At 40.2% G+C, this 15,067-nt stretch overlaps 1 protein-coding gene across 1 annotated transcript; it reads right to left on the bottom strand.

The window, feature by feature from the left end:
- Window positions 1-5,103: 5,103 nt before the first annotated feature.
- On the bottom strand, window positions 5,104-12,483 carry LOC145804113 (ABC transporter G family member 31-like). Its single transcript, XM_082897728.1, has 6 exons — window positions 12,060-12,483; window positions 11,885-11,975; window positions 11,359-11,439; window positions 11,155-11,243; window positions 10,951-11,035; window positions 5,104-5,538 (listed from the first exon to the last, which is right to left on the bottom strand). Exons 2-6 carry the CDS (start codon window positions 11,885-11,887, stop codon window positions 5,527-5,529), a joined length of 270 nt encoding a protein of 89 aa, XP_082753854.1. The 5' UTR covers window positions 11,888-11,975; window positions 12,060-12,483; the 3' UTR covers window positions 5,104-5,526.
- Between the last annotated feature and the right edge of the window lie 2,584 nt (window positions 12,484-15,067).

Consider the following 15,067-nt stretch of genomic DNA (forward strand, 5'->3'; position numbering starts at 1 on the left):
GGGATTTGGCTTTCTTGTCGGTCTCCATTGACTTGAGAAATGAACCATCTTTGAATCTTCGAGCACTTCTGACCTTTTTTGCCCCTAGTTCAAGGGTTACTTCTCATCTAGCTATGCAAACTTCCCTTAATGACATCCGACTTTATTGCCCCTAGTTCAAGAGCTGCTTCCAATCTGGCCATGCACGCCTCATATTTTGGTGATTGATCGTTGAACATTTTGAATCAAGGTTTGAAAGAAAAGGGGTTAAGTCTTGAGGCCAAGAGTGATCCTATGCTGTGCAATCTCAAGATTTGTTCCATGCATGTTTTCATGGGACCACGCAAAAATATTTTTGAAATCTTTTAATAAAATGACTAATCGCCCGTGCTCCTCTGAATACAATGTAGAACCAATCTGGACCAAGCCAGGATCCTTCTTAATACCCACATTAACAAACATGATCTCATTCATTAAGGGCTTAGCAAGCCTTTCTTCCTCTCAGTCGATCAAATTTTACAAATCCCGAGGAATTCTTCCCTCTTTGTTTTCATCATAGTTTTGGAAAAAGTTTTGAAAAACTTTGGTCAATGAAATGATCTAAAGGCATAGAGAAGTAGGTAAAAGTTTTCATTCAGAATTCCTAGCTCAACTGCCTCAATGATAGAAACAAACTCAAAAGAAAGAGTGAAAAAGACAAACATAAAAACAGGACAGTGATGTCCAAGTTAACACCCCCGAAATCACCAAACTCTAACGTAACAAGACTGACTCAACACACAGTTCAGAAAGTAAAATAAAACAGCATTTTCAAATTGTTGAAATCAATGCGTGCCATACACTATGTCTGAAGTAAAATGAGTGCCATCAGCAAGTGGTTCATCCCAGATCACAGAACTAGCCACAGTATCCCCGAAGTTTATTGATCTAGTACCGATAGACTTTGTAGGACCTGGTGAGGCGATAACCTTGTTGTCAATCAGATCTTGAACTTCATGGCGAAAGCGAAACAACGGTCAGTGTCATGGCCGAGTTACTGATAGAAAGCGCAATACTTGGTAGTATCATGCTTGGCTGGAAGGCGATCAAGGAGAGGCCGAGAATCAAGGGGTTTGGGATGGCCTTGTCCTATGAGGATTTGGAGAGCTTTGGACAAGGTCATGTGAAGGGGATTGAGTGTATGGCCACCAGTCCTAGAAGTATTGACTGAGGGGTCGGCATGTGTTGACTGGGTTTAGAGATCTCTTACAAGTGTAGGATTGGAGCTGAAAAGGGTGTTTCTGGTATGGCATCCCTTTTCATGGCTTATCCCCTAGTTCAAAATGCCCTTAACCTAAGTGACAAAAGTGTCATCCACAGTCTTTGCAACAACTGCAAGCGCTTACTGTTTGTTTAGCCCTTTGACCTTTAAAGTCTTAATAGCCCACTGAAGGTGTGTATAGGGATCAATACTTGCCCCAGCCTTGTTTTTGCAACTTGCTTTAACTTTTCTAAGGGATTGGGTCGCTATATTGGAGCGAGACCCATTTGTTGTTGACATGTCATCACCCAGATTTGAGATAGCTTCAGGTTGGCCCTTTCCAATTGCAGCATGCCCCAGGATTGAGGAGCTTTTGGTCATGAAATTTTTGGCATGTGATGTGGTCGATGATGGGGCCAAGATTCGAAAGGCTAAATCTGCCATAATTCTCTGAAGATCTTCAATCATATTCATCAGCTCAGAGGTATTGGGCTTGGCCATTGGTGCCTGCGGTGTATTTGATTAGGTTTGAGATGATTGGGGTTCAAGTGCATCCATTATACACAAGTCTGTGCTTGTTGGAATGAACACCTCAGGCTTGGGTAAATAGGCTAGAGTGATGTATATGCTAGGGTTGTAGATGGATGGCAGCGTATGGATTAGGTTAAGATTTTAAGGAGGAGATACACAGTCATGTATGGGAAATGGGTTATTAGTACATTGGTTTTCTGAGGTAGAGCTATAGTCTTATTGTCGATCACATCCTAGATCTCATGACGAAGACGGAAGCAACAGTCTGTGTGATAGCCATGTTGCTGATGGTATGTCCAATATTGGGTAGGGTCGTGCTTAGTTGAGAGTGGGTCAAAAAGGGGTCAGGAATCAAGAGGTTTAAGAAATCTTCTTTATATTAGGACTTTTAGTGCAGGGGTTGGGCTCATGTGGAGAGGAGCAAAAGTTCTGAGTTGGGCTCAAGCTGGGTAGGTTGTTTGTGGGCTTATACTAGCGAAGGATCGGCAGCAGTCATAGTAGTGGTGACAGCACTAACCTCTGAAGGCCTTGCAACTGTGCTACCTCCGGTAGCATTAGAACTGCGAATAAAAGGCTTCTTGGCCGACTCCTTCTCATCTATGATGATCCCTGCTTCATAGTGTCCTCAATCTGAACTCCCATTTCATGAAGCTCTTTAAAGGTGAACCAATGGGAGAACTATCATCTTCTGAAGCAATTTTCCGTGAAGATTACGAACAACCATCTGGATTTGGTCATTTTCTGAGGGTCGGGTGGTCATCATCGATGCCTTAGCCCTCCATCTAGTCACAAACTCTGAAAAGCTCTGCTTTGGTTCCTGACGCTTTGCCTCGAGATCATGAGTTGTGACCTCGATCTACGTGTTATAAGAATACTGGGTAACGAAAGATTCAAATAACTCCTCCTAGCTCTGTTTCACAGAGTCCTCCAATTTAGCATACCAAATGGTAGCTATACCAGACATGGTTCGGCTAAATAACGATAACTTCTGAAGTCTGGTCAAACCCATTGGTTGCAGAATATGAGAGAAAATGTACGGATGCACCATTGGATCTCCAGAGCCATCAAAGCGGTTAATATATGGCATCTTGAACTGCTCTGGTAGAGTAACAGCAGATTCTGTATATCCATCCTTGATATCCGGAATAGAGTTAACCCCCTGCACCTTCTTGAACAATTTTTCAAGTTTGTTGACTTTGAGCAGGGTCGAGTCAAACTAGAACTCAAAAGACGCCTCAGTCTAGTGAACTGGAGCTCTAAACATTTGAGCCGAGATTGAATCTGCCTGGACGGAAAGAATAGGAACCCCCTCGGCCGATGGATCCTAAGCTGTAGCACCATTGGCAGTGGTACTGGGCATAGGAGTAGCCACATTAGGTGTATGCGAAGCAAAAGCCGAAGCAGGCTATTGTTGTTGTTATTACAACCTATTCGTGACCTCGGTTTGGCAAGCCAGGTCATACTAGAGCGAGTCGACTGATTACTGAAGACGAATCAGTAGGTCCTCTAGATCTGATGATGGATATTGCGCCATTAGAGGAGTAGATAGTTGTGCTTGAGGTGGACTGAGTAAAGGTGACCTGAGGGTTGATTGTTGAAACAATAGAACTAGTGAACCCCGTCTAACCTTTCTTCGCTTTGCAATTGGTGACACTGAAGTAAATACCAACTGCCCCTAGGCTAAATCTCTGACTGCATAAAGTCTATTGACACGAGTCGAGACCACCTAGGGGATATTAAAGCCTTCTGAAGCTATGGTTCCAGGGCTACCTAGCAAAAGAGAAAATAGACAGCACCTTAGCCGAATTTCACTAGAACAGATATGATCATAGCAGAAGGGTTATACTCTCCACTGAATTCTGCCCCACAAACTGATATAACTAAACCACTAATATAAAGTTAGAAACCCTTGTATAAATTCCCTACAAAGCACATAGCAGGTAAGGAGAGCCAAAAAACCCCTATGAGTGGGTAGGGTTACCCTGTCCTAGCTTTGGCATGATCTAGAGGTTCACTACTTCAAACAAATGGTTTCACAAAAACCTACATACGAGTGAGCATCATGTCCTATTATGGATCAATCAGTAGAGCTTTACTATATGCACTAAGCCAATTGGTCAAAAGGGTACCGCAGCAAGGTTACCTAATATACCTCTCACACGTATCATCGAAAAGTGAAAGGAGGATCAAGCGGTACAGCAGAAACCCAAATCCAAGGGTTGTGTTCCCAACGTGACATTGCCTACGTCCGACCGGCCTTTTGGTAAGCTTTTGGCAAGCCTCTGGCAAGTCGTCCAAGATATCATCTATAAAGAAAATGTTACATCATGAAGTCCAAGTCAAGTTCTCTAAATCCCAGCAGAGCCGCCAGAAACTGTGGCTAGTTTTTAGCACTCCTCTGAGGGGTTAGTCTCCTCGGGTACGATAGCCCCGTAGTTCGGACTCTCGTGGTTCTGAATCTAGTTTCATAAGTGCATTGTGAAACAGAAAAAAGAATGAGAGTCCAAGTCCAGCAAATCATAGAAAATCCAGTAATCATCAAAGATGTCAAAAATGGACTGCATTGCTAGATTTCAGAGTCGCCATCTAAATATTTTTGAAAAATTTAGGAAACCCGTAACTTGTGCCGAAGGCCACTTGTCTGTCATAACCAAAGTCTCTTTGCCCGGGAACTTAGGTATGAGAGGGGAAGGTCATGAATTGACCACCCTATTCACCCGATCAAAGATCGGCCTCTATTAGTCATGATGTGGTTTTTATGGACAGTATATGCTCATGTTTTGATTATTATGCTAACTTCCTATGTGAGGCACACAAGTATAGACTACGTCACCCACTTTGGAATGCTTTGATTTCATGTTTGTTTGAAAAGAGGTTTGGATATGTGCTACTTGAAAAAGTGAGCTCACATGTACACTAATCAAAGTCATTCCAACTTGAGCAAAATAGCCTTCATCCATAAACATTCAAAGAGGTATTTCAAATAAGCACGTAGCCTTAGAATGGTATGCTTGACATGGCAACACAAACATACATGTAATATGCTAAAGCAAAAATGCTTACCTAGTACTCAACCGAGACAAGCCAAAGAAAAGAATATAGTTAGAAAAATGCATGATTCTAATATGCAAGTAACTAATGCAACACATACAAGAATGCAACTACTAGGTTCAACTTATTAACATGTTATATGCAGTACCGCATATATTCAAATAAGTAGGAAATGACAATTATTTGCAAGAATGATGAACCGAACCTTATGTATGCAAAAATGGATACAAAGCATGATAATGATATGAAACGAAAACATGATACTATATGCGACCACGATAAGCATATAAATAAAATGGAGAAAGAAATGGGGGTTGGAAGACATACAGATATTACAAGTTGTCCCTCGCACAAGAGGGTCCGAATGAATGTCCTAATTAACTAATTATTACAACACAATTGAATAAACTAATTAATTGACTATTACAAATTTGAATGAAGCCAAAGAAACTAATTAATTACAACATATGAATCTAAAAACTACTAATCTAATAGACTTGAACAGGAGACGAGGAACCGCATGTGCACAATTGAAAACACCATCTGGAAACCTCTCTATTTGCTGCCAAAACCTACTTGGTTTACAATTAGAAAATTGTTCTCTTTTGGCCTCAGGATCTACTCTATTCTGTTGTAAAAATACCACTGCCTGTACAAAACTTGGTGATCGGTTGGCCTAAGAGAGTGGTCAGTCGTAGAGAATGACGGCTGGCCAGCCACTGCTTCTAGAGAATACCCTGCAGCAATACAACTGAAACAGAGTAAAACAGTGTGTTTCTAAGAGATGTTTATCCTCTCGGCCCTTCCCTATCATGAAGATGATCAAGATAGGAGTAGATTCGATTCTGAAATCATCAATCATAGCAAGTTTGTTACATGATAATCTTAGAAATGATAGGAGAAGAGCTCAATAAATGAAACAAAAGATAGAAAATACCTCTTCTCTATCATGGAGTTACCTCAAGAGAGGGGGTAGACTTGCTTTATCAATCATCTAACATCACTAAAATAGTATGCGATGATTCAAGGCACAATAGGTTTTGTATAACGTCCGACTGAACCTAACCAAATTTTATTATCTTTTTATCCCTTTTTACTCCAATTTTATTAGCATTTTACTTTACCTTTCCATTTTCTTATCTTTTCTTCCTTTTGTCCAAAGGTGATGATTACGTCCACTAAGTCCAAAGCAATAAAGAATAGTAAGTATGACTTGACCCGAGAAATGTGCTTTTCAAGCAATTTTCTACTGGGGAAACTACAAATGAGGAATCAAATTCATTTACAAGCGATAATGAATTCGGAGTCAAACTCGAAAACGAGCGCTAATGACTCCAAATCCAAATCTGATAATGAGCTATAATGACTCTTTCCTTTGTGACTTCCAAGGGTCTAACTAGAAAATTAGTCTCGTAGATGTAATGCACCATGCGTAGCATAAGAGAAATGTAATGCCCTTGTAATGAACCTTCGAAGAGATTAAACCATTTGGCATGAGGGGTTTCTTTCTTATGCCTTGAATGCAATCTTTTGTTTGATACAACTCTTAATCAAAATAAACAAAAAAAATAAAGAGGGAGGTTGCAGATTATGAATGAAAAGGTGGATAATACAATGACATGAATATGTATATGAAAGCTATAAAAAAGAAAGAAAGAAAATAGTCAACTCAAATGGATTAGAAGCTATGGCCTATACACCAAATCCATGAGGACTTACAACAATACAAGTGTAATATTCAATGCATAAATTAAATAAACACTTAAAACAACCCCTAAACTCCAAAAAACAGTGGCTAAAACCAAAAAATAAAAAGTAGAAAAAGGCAATGCAACAAACTATGGAACGCCTAAGGAAGAGTGGCTAACCCTTTCTCTTTTTGTGACTTTAAATCACATTTTTAAGCGTAAAATAGCTCTGAAATCAGTATGAAAATACAAGAAAAAGAAGGAGAAAAGATGGTTAAAGAGTTCAAAGATTACCCTTTAAAGAGATGAAGGGCTTCCTAGTTAACAAACCACAAGCTTAACACTCTCTAATAGCTGAAATTATCTTCAAGAATCTCAGCAAAAGCCTCAAGTTCAAGCTTAGAAGGTTTATGTATAGTGTATGTATATTGCAAAAGAGTAGAGAAAATGTGTTGGGCAAGCTATAGCTCTTGGAGGATTTTTTCTAACCCCAAACCATAAGGGGGGCCTTGTATTTATAGAAAAATAGGTTCTCATGTCGGAAATATCTATAAAGGGACAACTGGTGCAAGGCATGCACTTGGGGACAGCTGACTGCTGTAAAATATCTTCTTGCGCTAAAAATGGCCAGCCAGCCATGAAGAGGTACGGCAGGCCTCCTGAAAATGGCCTGTTAGCCACTTACTGGCCCGCTTTTCTCTAAGTGGTTAGGCTTGAAAAAAATAAGGTTTTGGGTTCAAAGGGGGTACAAGGTTTAGGCTTTAAAGCTTGAAACCGAATCATTTTGCTGAAGAATTGAACGATCGCACAGCGTAACATTTCATCATCGAGTATTCAACACGAGACGCCCAAGTCTTAAAGGCAGTCAAAGTGGGGTGTCTACAGAATGCCTGTGGATGAATGCTTTTCTTTTAAGTTGCACATATTCAAAACTCTTTAAAAAAAACATGAAATCAAAGCATTCCAAAGTAAGTGATGTAGTCTACAGTTGTTTGCTTCACATAGTAATGTTAGTATATTAATAATCAGAACATGAGCATATAATGTCCATAAAATTCACATTATGATTAGTACAGGCCGATCTCTAATTGGGGTGAGTGGGGTGCTCAATTCATGACCTTCCTCTCTCATACTTAAGTTCCCGAACCGAGACAATTTAGTTATGACGGACAAGTGGCCTTTGACACGAGTCACGGGTTTTCTAAATTTTCCAAAAATATTTAGGTGGCGACTTTGAAATCTGGCAATGTGGTCCATTTTTGGCATCTCTAATGATTAATGGATTTTCTAAAATTTGCCGGATTTGGACTCTCATTCATTTTTCTGTTTCACATTGTACTTGTGAAACCAGATTCAGAACCATGGGAGTCTGAACTATAGGGCAATCGCATCCGAGGAAACTAAATGTAGCAACCCTCACCTTACTCTTGTCATACTTGCATACATTCATGCATGATCTTGTCTTGTTATGTAGTTTTACAAGTTTTGTCTTGCCTTGTTTTGTTTAAGTATTGCTTGCGTGATTTTGTTCCTTGCTTGGTGAAGCCGAGGTCACCTGGAGCTTAGTTCACCTCTGAACCTTTGTACTTAGAATTTGTTTGGAATCACTTGGTCGGCCCCCATCTTCACCTCGGGCATGTTTGCCGAGATGTTTGCACTCAGTGATCCTTGTCCTTGGGCAGGTATGGCCTAGACCGAGGTGTGGCACACCCCGGCCAAGGTGTGGCACAGCTTAGTCAAGTGTCGTCCTCCCTGGCCGATGTCTTTGTTATCCTGTTGCCGAAGCTTTGACTTTAGCCGATGTCATTACTTGCCGATGTGTCTTGCCTTAGCTTGCTGTGTACGCTTTGTCATAGACTTGTCTTATCAATCAATCACCTTTTGAGTTGAACCAACCCGGTAGCGCCACGTGTCCGAGCTGATTGTTAAGACAGCCGACAGACCTAGAAACAAATCATTTTGTCTCAAATCTTTGCCTTTAGAGAGAGAAGCTCTAGTGTAAGGAAGAGAAGTCCTTGAGAGAGAGTAGATCTTCCAAGCTTGATCTTCGAGGTTTGAACCGTTGGATTCGAGTTTTGAGGTAAGAATCTTGATCTACTCTGGTTGTTGTTATTGGTCATCTAGCTGCATTGCATGATCGGATTTGTTTTGCATGTCATGCATCGATTTGAAGTTAGTTTCAGAAGAGAAAGATAGTATTCATGTATTCTTGAAGAAAAGTCTCGTTTTGATCCAAAAGTTTGGAACCAGAATCATGTTTTTGTGTTTGTTCTTGCATGACCTTCTTGTATGGGTACCCAGGTCCATGTTTTGAACTCATGGCATGAAATCTCTGATTTTGTAACAAGTTATGATCTTTGCATTCATCTTCCTCATGATCATATTCTTCATGTTCTTCAAAGGGAAACCCAAGTTTTTCCCCACTTTGTTTTTTAATGAGGCCATCGGGACCACACCTCGGCGAGGAGGTGTAAAACCTCGGCAAAGACCTGGTTGGTACCCAGTGTGTTTTCATGAGACGGGAGCAGTGTTTAAACTCCCAGCATGTTTTGCTTTGTTACTGACTTAGATCTGGTGAGAATGCCGAGATCCTTTGCATGTATATAAAGCTTGTTTTGAGAATGTGATTGCCATGTGATTATAGGTCCTTGATCTTTGCTTTGAGCCTACACCCGAGGAAAATCTATGTGAGTGGTATTTTTAATAAAGTTATGTTCTTAAGGTTTTGATAAAGCTTTGTCTTGTTTTGATAAAAGTGTTTGTTAAGCATGAATGAATAGCTCTGTTTTGATGTATCAAGTATAAGCTTTGTTTTGATGTCATTCTTGAAAAGTCCCTTGTACTGGAGGACTCTAAACTTTCGCAGTACCAAGTATAAAAGTCCCTTGTACTGGAGGACTCTAAACTTTCGCAGCACTAAGTATAAAAGGATACGGTCCTTTCTTGGAAAGACTATCGTGTTAAAGCGGGCTACGGGCCTAAGTAACACAAGACCATCGTGTTAAAAAGAGCTACGAGCTTAAGTAACACAAGTCCCTTGTGCTGGAGGACTAAAAACTTTCGCAGTACCTTTGGCTAATCGATTACGGATCGTGCAGTCTTTGTTTTGCCACTGACGGTTTACCGCGTGGACTTGTTTGTTCGGAAAGCTTGATTTGTGTTTTGCCGATGCCAGTGAGCATCCCTTGAGACTTGTAAGACTTGATATATGAATATGGTTCATCTCTTGTTTTGATAAAGTTTTGATGTGTTTTACTCTGGAAAGATCTCGGCTAATATTCGTATGGTTTTGGCATGTTTTGTTTTGAAAGACTTTGGCTATATTCATGCAAAACCTTTATTACTAGTACCATTCACTGGGTATCCAAGCTCACCCTCTCTATATATATGTAGGTGATGAGCAGGACGTCGGTGACGCCTAGAATGTGTTTTTGAAAGCTTGTTTTGGATCCATGATTTTGTCGGCTTTGTTTTGCATTCACGTCGGCGATGTTATTTCTTTTATGTCGGCGAATCTTGAAAATCATGCTTCTTGGCTTGTATTCATTGTCACTTTGTATATGTCGGCTCGAGAAGCCTTTTCATCAAGATGTAATACGTATTTTGCTTTGTTGTATTCAAGTTTGTAAAGTCATGTAAAGATGTATGCCATTACATTTGATTTATGCACTGCTCTTATGGACCACTTGTATTTTGATTTATCGCTTCTGCATTTGTGAGCCCCGTTTATTATACTCTGATTGTGTTGAACTTTTGAAAGTTGGCCTTCGGTAATCTCGGATTACTGGCCATCACGGCACCAAACTAGTAGGGGCGGTTTGGGGTCGTGACACTAAACCCCTTCGAGGACTTCGAGGAGCACAAAAAACCGGCTACACAATCCTGCTGGCTAACATAGGTAGAGATTCTATGGAGAATAAACTCCTTTAGATCGTGTCCATTGTATGTAATTCTCCTTGACATCTTAGAAGTAACTCAACCGTATTAATGCAAAGTAAACCAAAGAATTCAAGGGGAATATATGTAAGCATGTTTTTCTACATTTGTACGTGTATTCATGTTCATATTTCATATTTAAGTTCAAGCCCTTACATGCATCTAACAAATCTAAGCTCATTGCATTTTGAAAGTTCACAGTTTAGAATCGTTCCTCACTATAGACGTACTTGTCAAGTGATTGGTAAAACCTTTTTCTTTCTTCCTTGAAAAAGAAATAAAAGAAGGGAAAAAAAAAGAAGCAATCTTAGAACAATAATGTCAATTACTGTGTGCAAAATACAAGCAAACTTATTGTGGGGTAAGTGAAAAAAAAAATGCAAACCTACATATCAGCTCCAAAATGGGGTACTTACCTATAGTTTAAAGTTTAGAGGCTTCCTACTCAAATTCATCCTTACTTTAACTAGAACAATACATGCAAGGATTTAACAATAAGCAACTTGCACAAGATATTCTTGATACCTTCGGACTTGGTGCAAGCCGTCCAGCAAGGGCCAAAAGAAATGTTGTCTTACCAAAGCTTGGAGGACCAAAAAGCAAAGTCAATCTAGAAAAAATAATAATAATAATTAAAAAAAATTACAAAACATTAAAGCATCACTATAGAAACTTGCATATTCAAAAGGAAGAAGGAGAAGAAGAAGAAGAACAAAGTTGAAACAATACCTGGAAGGCCTAATAATACCACTGATGTTGTTTAAAGTTGACAATTTCTTTCTTTTGCCCGAAAAAATCCTCAACTTCCCCAAGAAAGTCTTTTCCAATTTTTTAGGAACAGAAACATAGTAAGAATTTCATACTAAAGAAAGAGACTATAGCTGGAAAATAGTCAAGGATGAAAGAAAAAAATAAAATAAAATAAAATCTTACCTCAGTTGTGTTAAAAATGAAATTGGGAATAGTGGGCAGTGCTTTGCTTCCAACATGGACAAAAACATCGACACACAGGTCCTGAAATTAAACCTCAACTTTTAGGAATTCCAAATCAACACTACAATTTCAAAAGGAAAAAAATACAAAGACACACAGCCATAGCAACAACTTCAGCTCAAAAGACAATCAAAAAAAAAAGAAAGAAAAATAAATCAATTAAAATTTAAGGAAAAAAACAGAGAGAGAGAGAGAGAGACCACAAATTAGATATTCAATGTGGTTTTCTTTCTTTATTTCCTTCAAACATTTTATCATAGACCAAAGAACAAACACCTTACAGGCATGTCAGACAAGGAGAGACAATATGACTACTACAATCGATACATACAAACACTATTGCATGCGTATATATATATAGATGTAGAGTTCATCAATACCTAGTAAGGAGAGACCAAACACACAAGCACACACTATCTATGTAGAGAGAGAGAGAGAGAGAGAGAGAGAGAGAGAATAAGAATACCATGCCACCAACACCACTTAGAAATTGAAATGTTTTTGAAAAACAAAATGGTGGTGAGACTTGAGAGGTTGAACAACGAAGGGTCAAAGATCTGAGAAGTTGAAAATTATAGTTAGGGTTTGAAATTGAGGGAACGCGAGAGAGAAAGAGAGAGAGAGAGAGAGTGTGTGTTTACCTGATTTAAGAGGTCTGAAATTAAGAGGATTAGCAATGGTAGAGTGTAAGTGGCTCCACCCACTACCACCAAACCTCCTTCATCTCTCCACCAAACCTCCTTCCTCTCTCCACCAAACCCACCGCTGCTCTTGTTTCGTTCATGTTAGCTCCTTCTTCGTGTTTGCTCTCTGCCTTGGTCGGTTCGCCGCCGACCTTATAGTGGGAAAGCAGGGCGGTGGCGCCACGACGTAAGACATTTTTGGTGGTGGTGGTTTGAATGGTGGCGGTTTGAATGGTGGCCTAGGGTTTATGCTTGTGTGAATGTCAAAGAGAACAAGAAACATACGAAGAGTAGACAGAGAAACAGAGGAATACATTGTGAACGACAGTAGTGATAAGAAGGCGAGCGAAGGTGTGTGTGTGTGTGTGAGAGAGAGAGAGAGAGAGAGAGAGAGCAATTGACTCTATTTTTTTTTTTTTGTTGTTGTTTCATGTTTGGTGTATCTGAGCTGGGATTAAAAATATATATATACAAAATAAAATTAAATGTAAAACTCCAATTGGGCAGTAATATTTTGTCTCTCCACCAAAAGATTTGAGTGGACTCTTTTATTTTTTTAGTTATTGAAAATGCATATTTGCTGATCAAGAAGGAGCATTTTTTTTTTTTTAAGCGATGGCACAAGAAAGGCCATGGCAAAAAAATAAAAAACTATTTGTGACGAAAATAAAAGTCGTCACAAAAAATAGGCCTTCTGTGACGACTAATGGCTTTCATCGCAAAAATCATCCAACATATCATATCCTCATTTTGAGACAGTAATTGCCGTTACAAAAAACAACCATTAGCGATGGGGTATTAATCGTTGCAAAAAGGTGTTTTTTGCGACAAAAAATTATGTTGTCCCAAAAGGTATCGTGCCTTATATTCCTTTTTATAGTGGTGTGTTCATGATTTGTGAGAAAGGAAACCATGTCATTTCATACATGTTATGAAGATGAAGTTTCAAGTATAAATTTGAAGAATTGATTTGTGTTTGGGCCTTGATTTTATGAATTGACTTTTATTTCATGTTTTAGTACAAATTTCCAAGTATTTTCTTAAGTTTTTGGCCCAAATGAACAAGATTGAAGCTTGGGAATTGAGTTTTGGACTTTGAGAGCAAATCTGGAAATTCCAGAATTTACACTGTTCACTTGAGCGATGAAACTTTTGCTCAAGCGTACTTTGCAAGCTCTCAGTACTTTTGCAGAGATTGATGGTTAGCTCGAGTGACCAAAAGACCTATCGAACGACCACCATTTATTTTCAGTCTTGGCTTGAGTGACCAAAAGTTGGCTTAAGCGTAAAATGAGAGCATCTAGTACTTTTGCAGACTTTGCAGACCACTCAAGCGAACAAAGTTGTGCTTAAGCGAATAGCTCTGTTTTTTGAAATTTTTGCAAATGTTTCAAAGTGTATTTTTGCATCCTCATTGCATCTAAAACATTCTTAAGCCATGATTTAGGCTATAATAATGAATATATGGATTAGAAACACACCTAGAAAGAAATGAAATAAGACAATTGCTTACAGAGCGTGTGTTTCAATGTGTATCTGTCATATGCTTGTGTAGGTCATGCGCCAGTATCTGTCTGATCTGTCTGATTCGTTTGTTTTGCTTCTGGAGCTATCTTTGAGTAACAACCTTATAAAGATATGTTCAAGTATAAGTATTTTCTGATGGATATAATAAGCTTTGTTTTCTGAAATGATATCTTTCTGTATAGATGAATGGTTATCCAATTTCTGAAATGCATCGTGGCATCTTTAGCATCACATGAATCAGTTATCTGTTATCTGTTGCCTGGTACTAAGGATCTCTGTGGGTTCCATTCATAGAACTATCTATGAAACCTATATGGTTATCTGTTACAATTGTGCACAATCATTTGTCTGATATGAATATGGGTCTTAATGATCATCTGCTCTATATATGGGTCGTTATGACCTATTTGATTTATTAGCGCTAGTTGTTGTACCACGTATAACTGTTTGCAAATCTGAATATATATAAGAATCTGACTCTGATAAGAATCTGTTTTTGATATGAATTTTGATTTTTGAATCTGTTATGGGCATTATTCATAAAGGTGTCGTTTGGTAATACTTATGTTTTCAGTTTTTTGTTTATATTTACAAAAATTTAAAAAACTCAAATAAAAACTTGTTTGGTAAAATTTTTGATTTATAAATCAGTGGTCTCAGTTTATAAATTTGGCCAAAAAATGTGTTTCCGTTTTGAGTTTTGAGTTTTTTTTTTTTAATACCTAACACTAGCCACCACCCGCCACCATTTTCTACCACCGTCTTCCGCCACTACCACCCACCCTTCACCACCACCTGCTACCACCACTCACCACCCACCTGCCACCACCACCACTCGCCACCACCACCCACTCGCTACCACCACCCACCCCTCGCCACCACCACCGCCACCCACCACCCACTTGCCATCCACCCGCCACTACCATCCACCGCCCATCACCATCACCAGCTACCTACTTGCCACCACCACTCACTCACTACCCACCAGCCACCACCATCCACCACCTGCCACCACCAGCCACCCGCCACCACCACCGCCCACCCGCCACCTACCTGCCACCACCCACCACCACCTACCACCCGCCACCGTCATCCATCCACCCACCACCACCACCACCCGCCACCAACCTGCCACCACCCGCCATCCGCCACCCACCTACCACCACCACCCACCACCCGCCACCACCTACTCGCTACCACCCACCACCCGCCACCGTCACCCACCCATCCATCGTCACCACCCACCACCACTTGCCATCCGCCACCCACCTGCCACCACCACCCGCCGCCACCACCACCACCCACTCGCTACCACCCACCACACGCCACCGTCACCCACCCACCCACCACCACCACCCGCCACCACCACCACCACCCACCCGCTACCACCCACCATCCACCACCCACCTACCACCACCACCCACCACCCGCCACCACCA

The sequence above is a fragment of the Camellia sinensis genome, chromosome 12, assembly GCF_055761805.1.
Source record: "Camellia sinensis isolate YWXY chromosome 12, ASM5576180v1, whole genome shotgun sequence".
In the NCBI taxonomy this organism is placed as follows: Eukaryota; Viridiplantae; Streptophyta; class Magnoliopsida; order Ericales; family Theaceae; genus Camellia; species Camellia sinensis.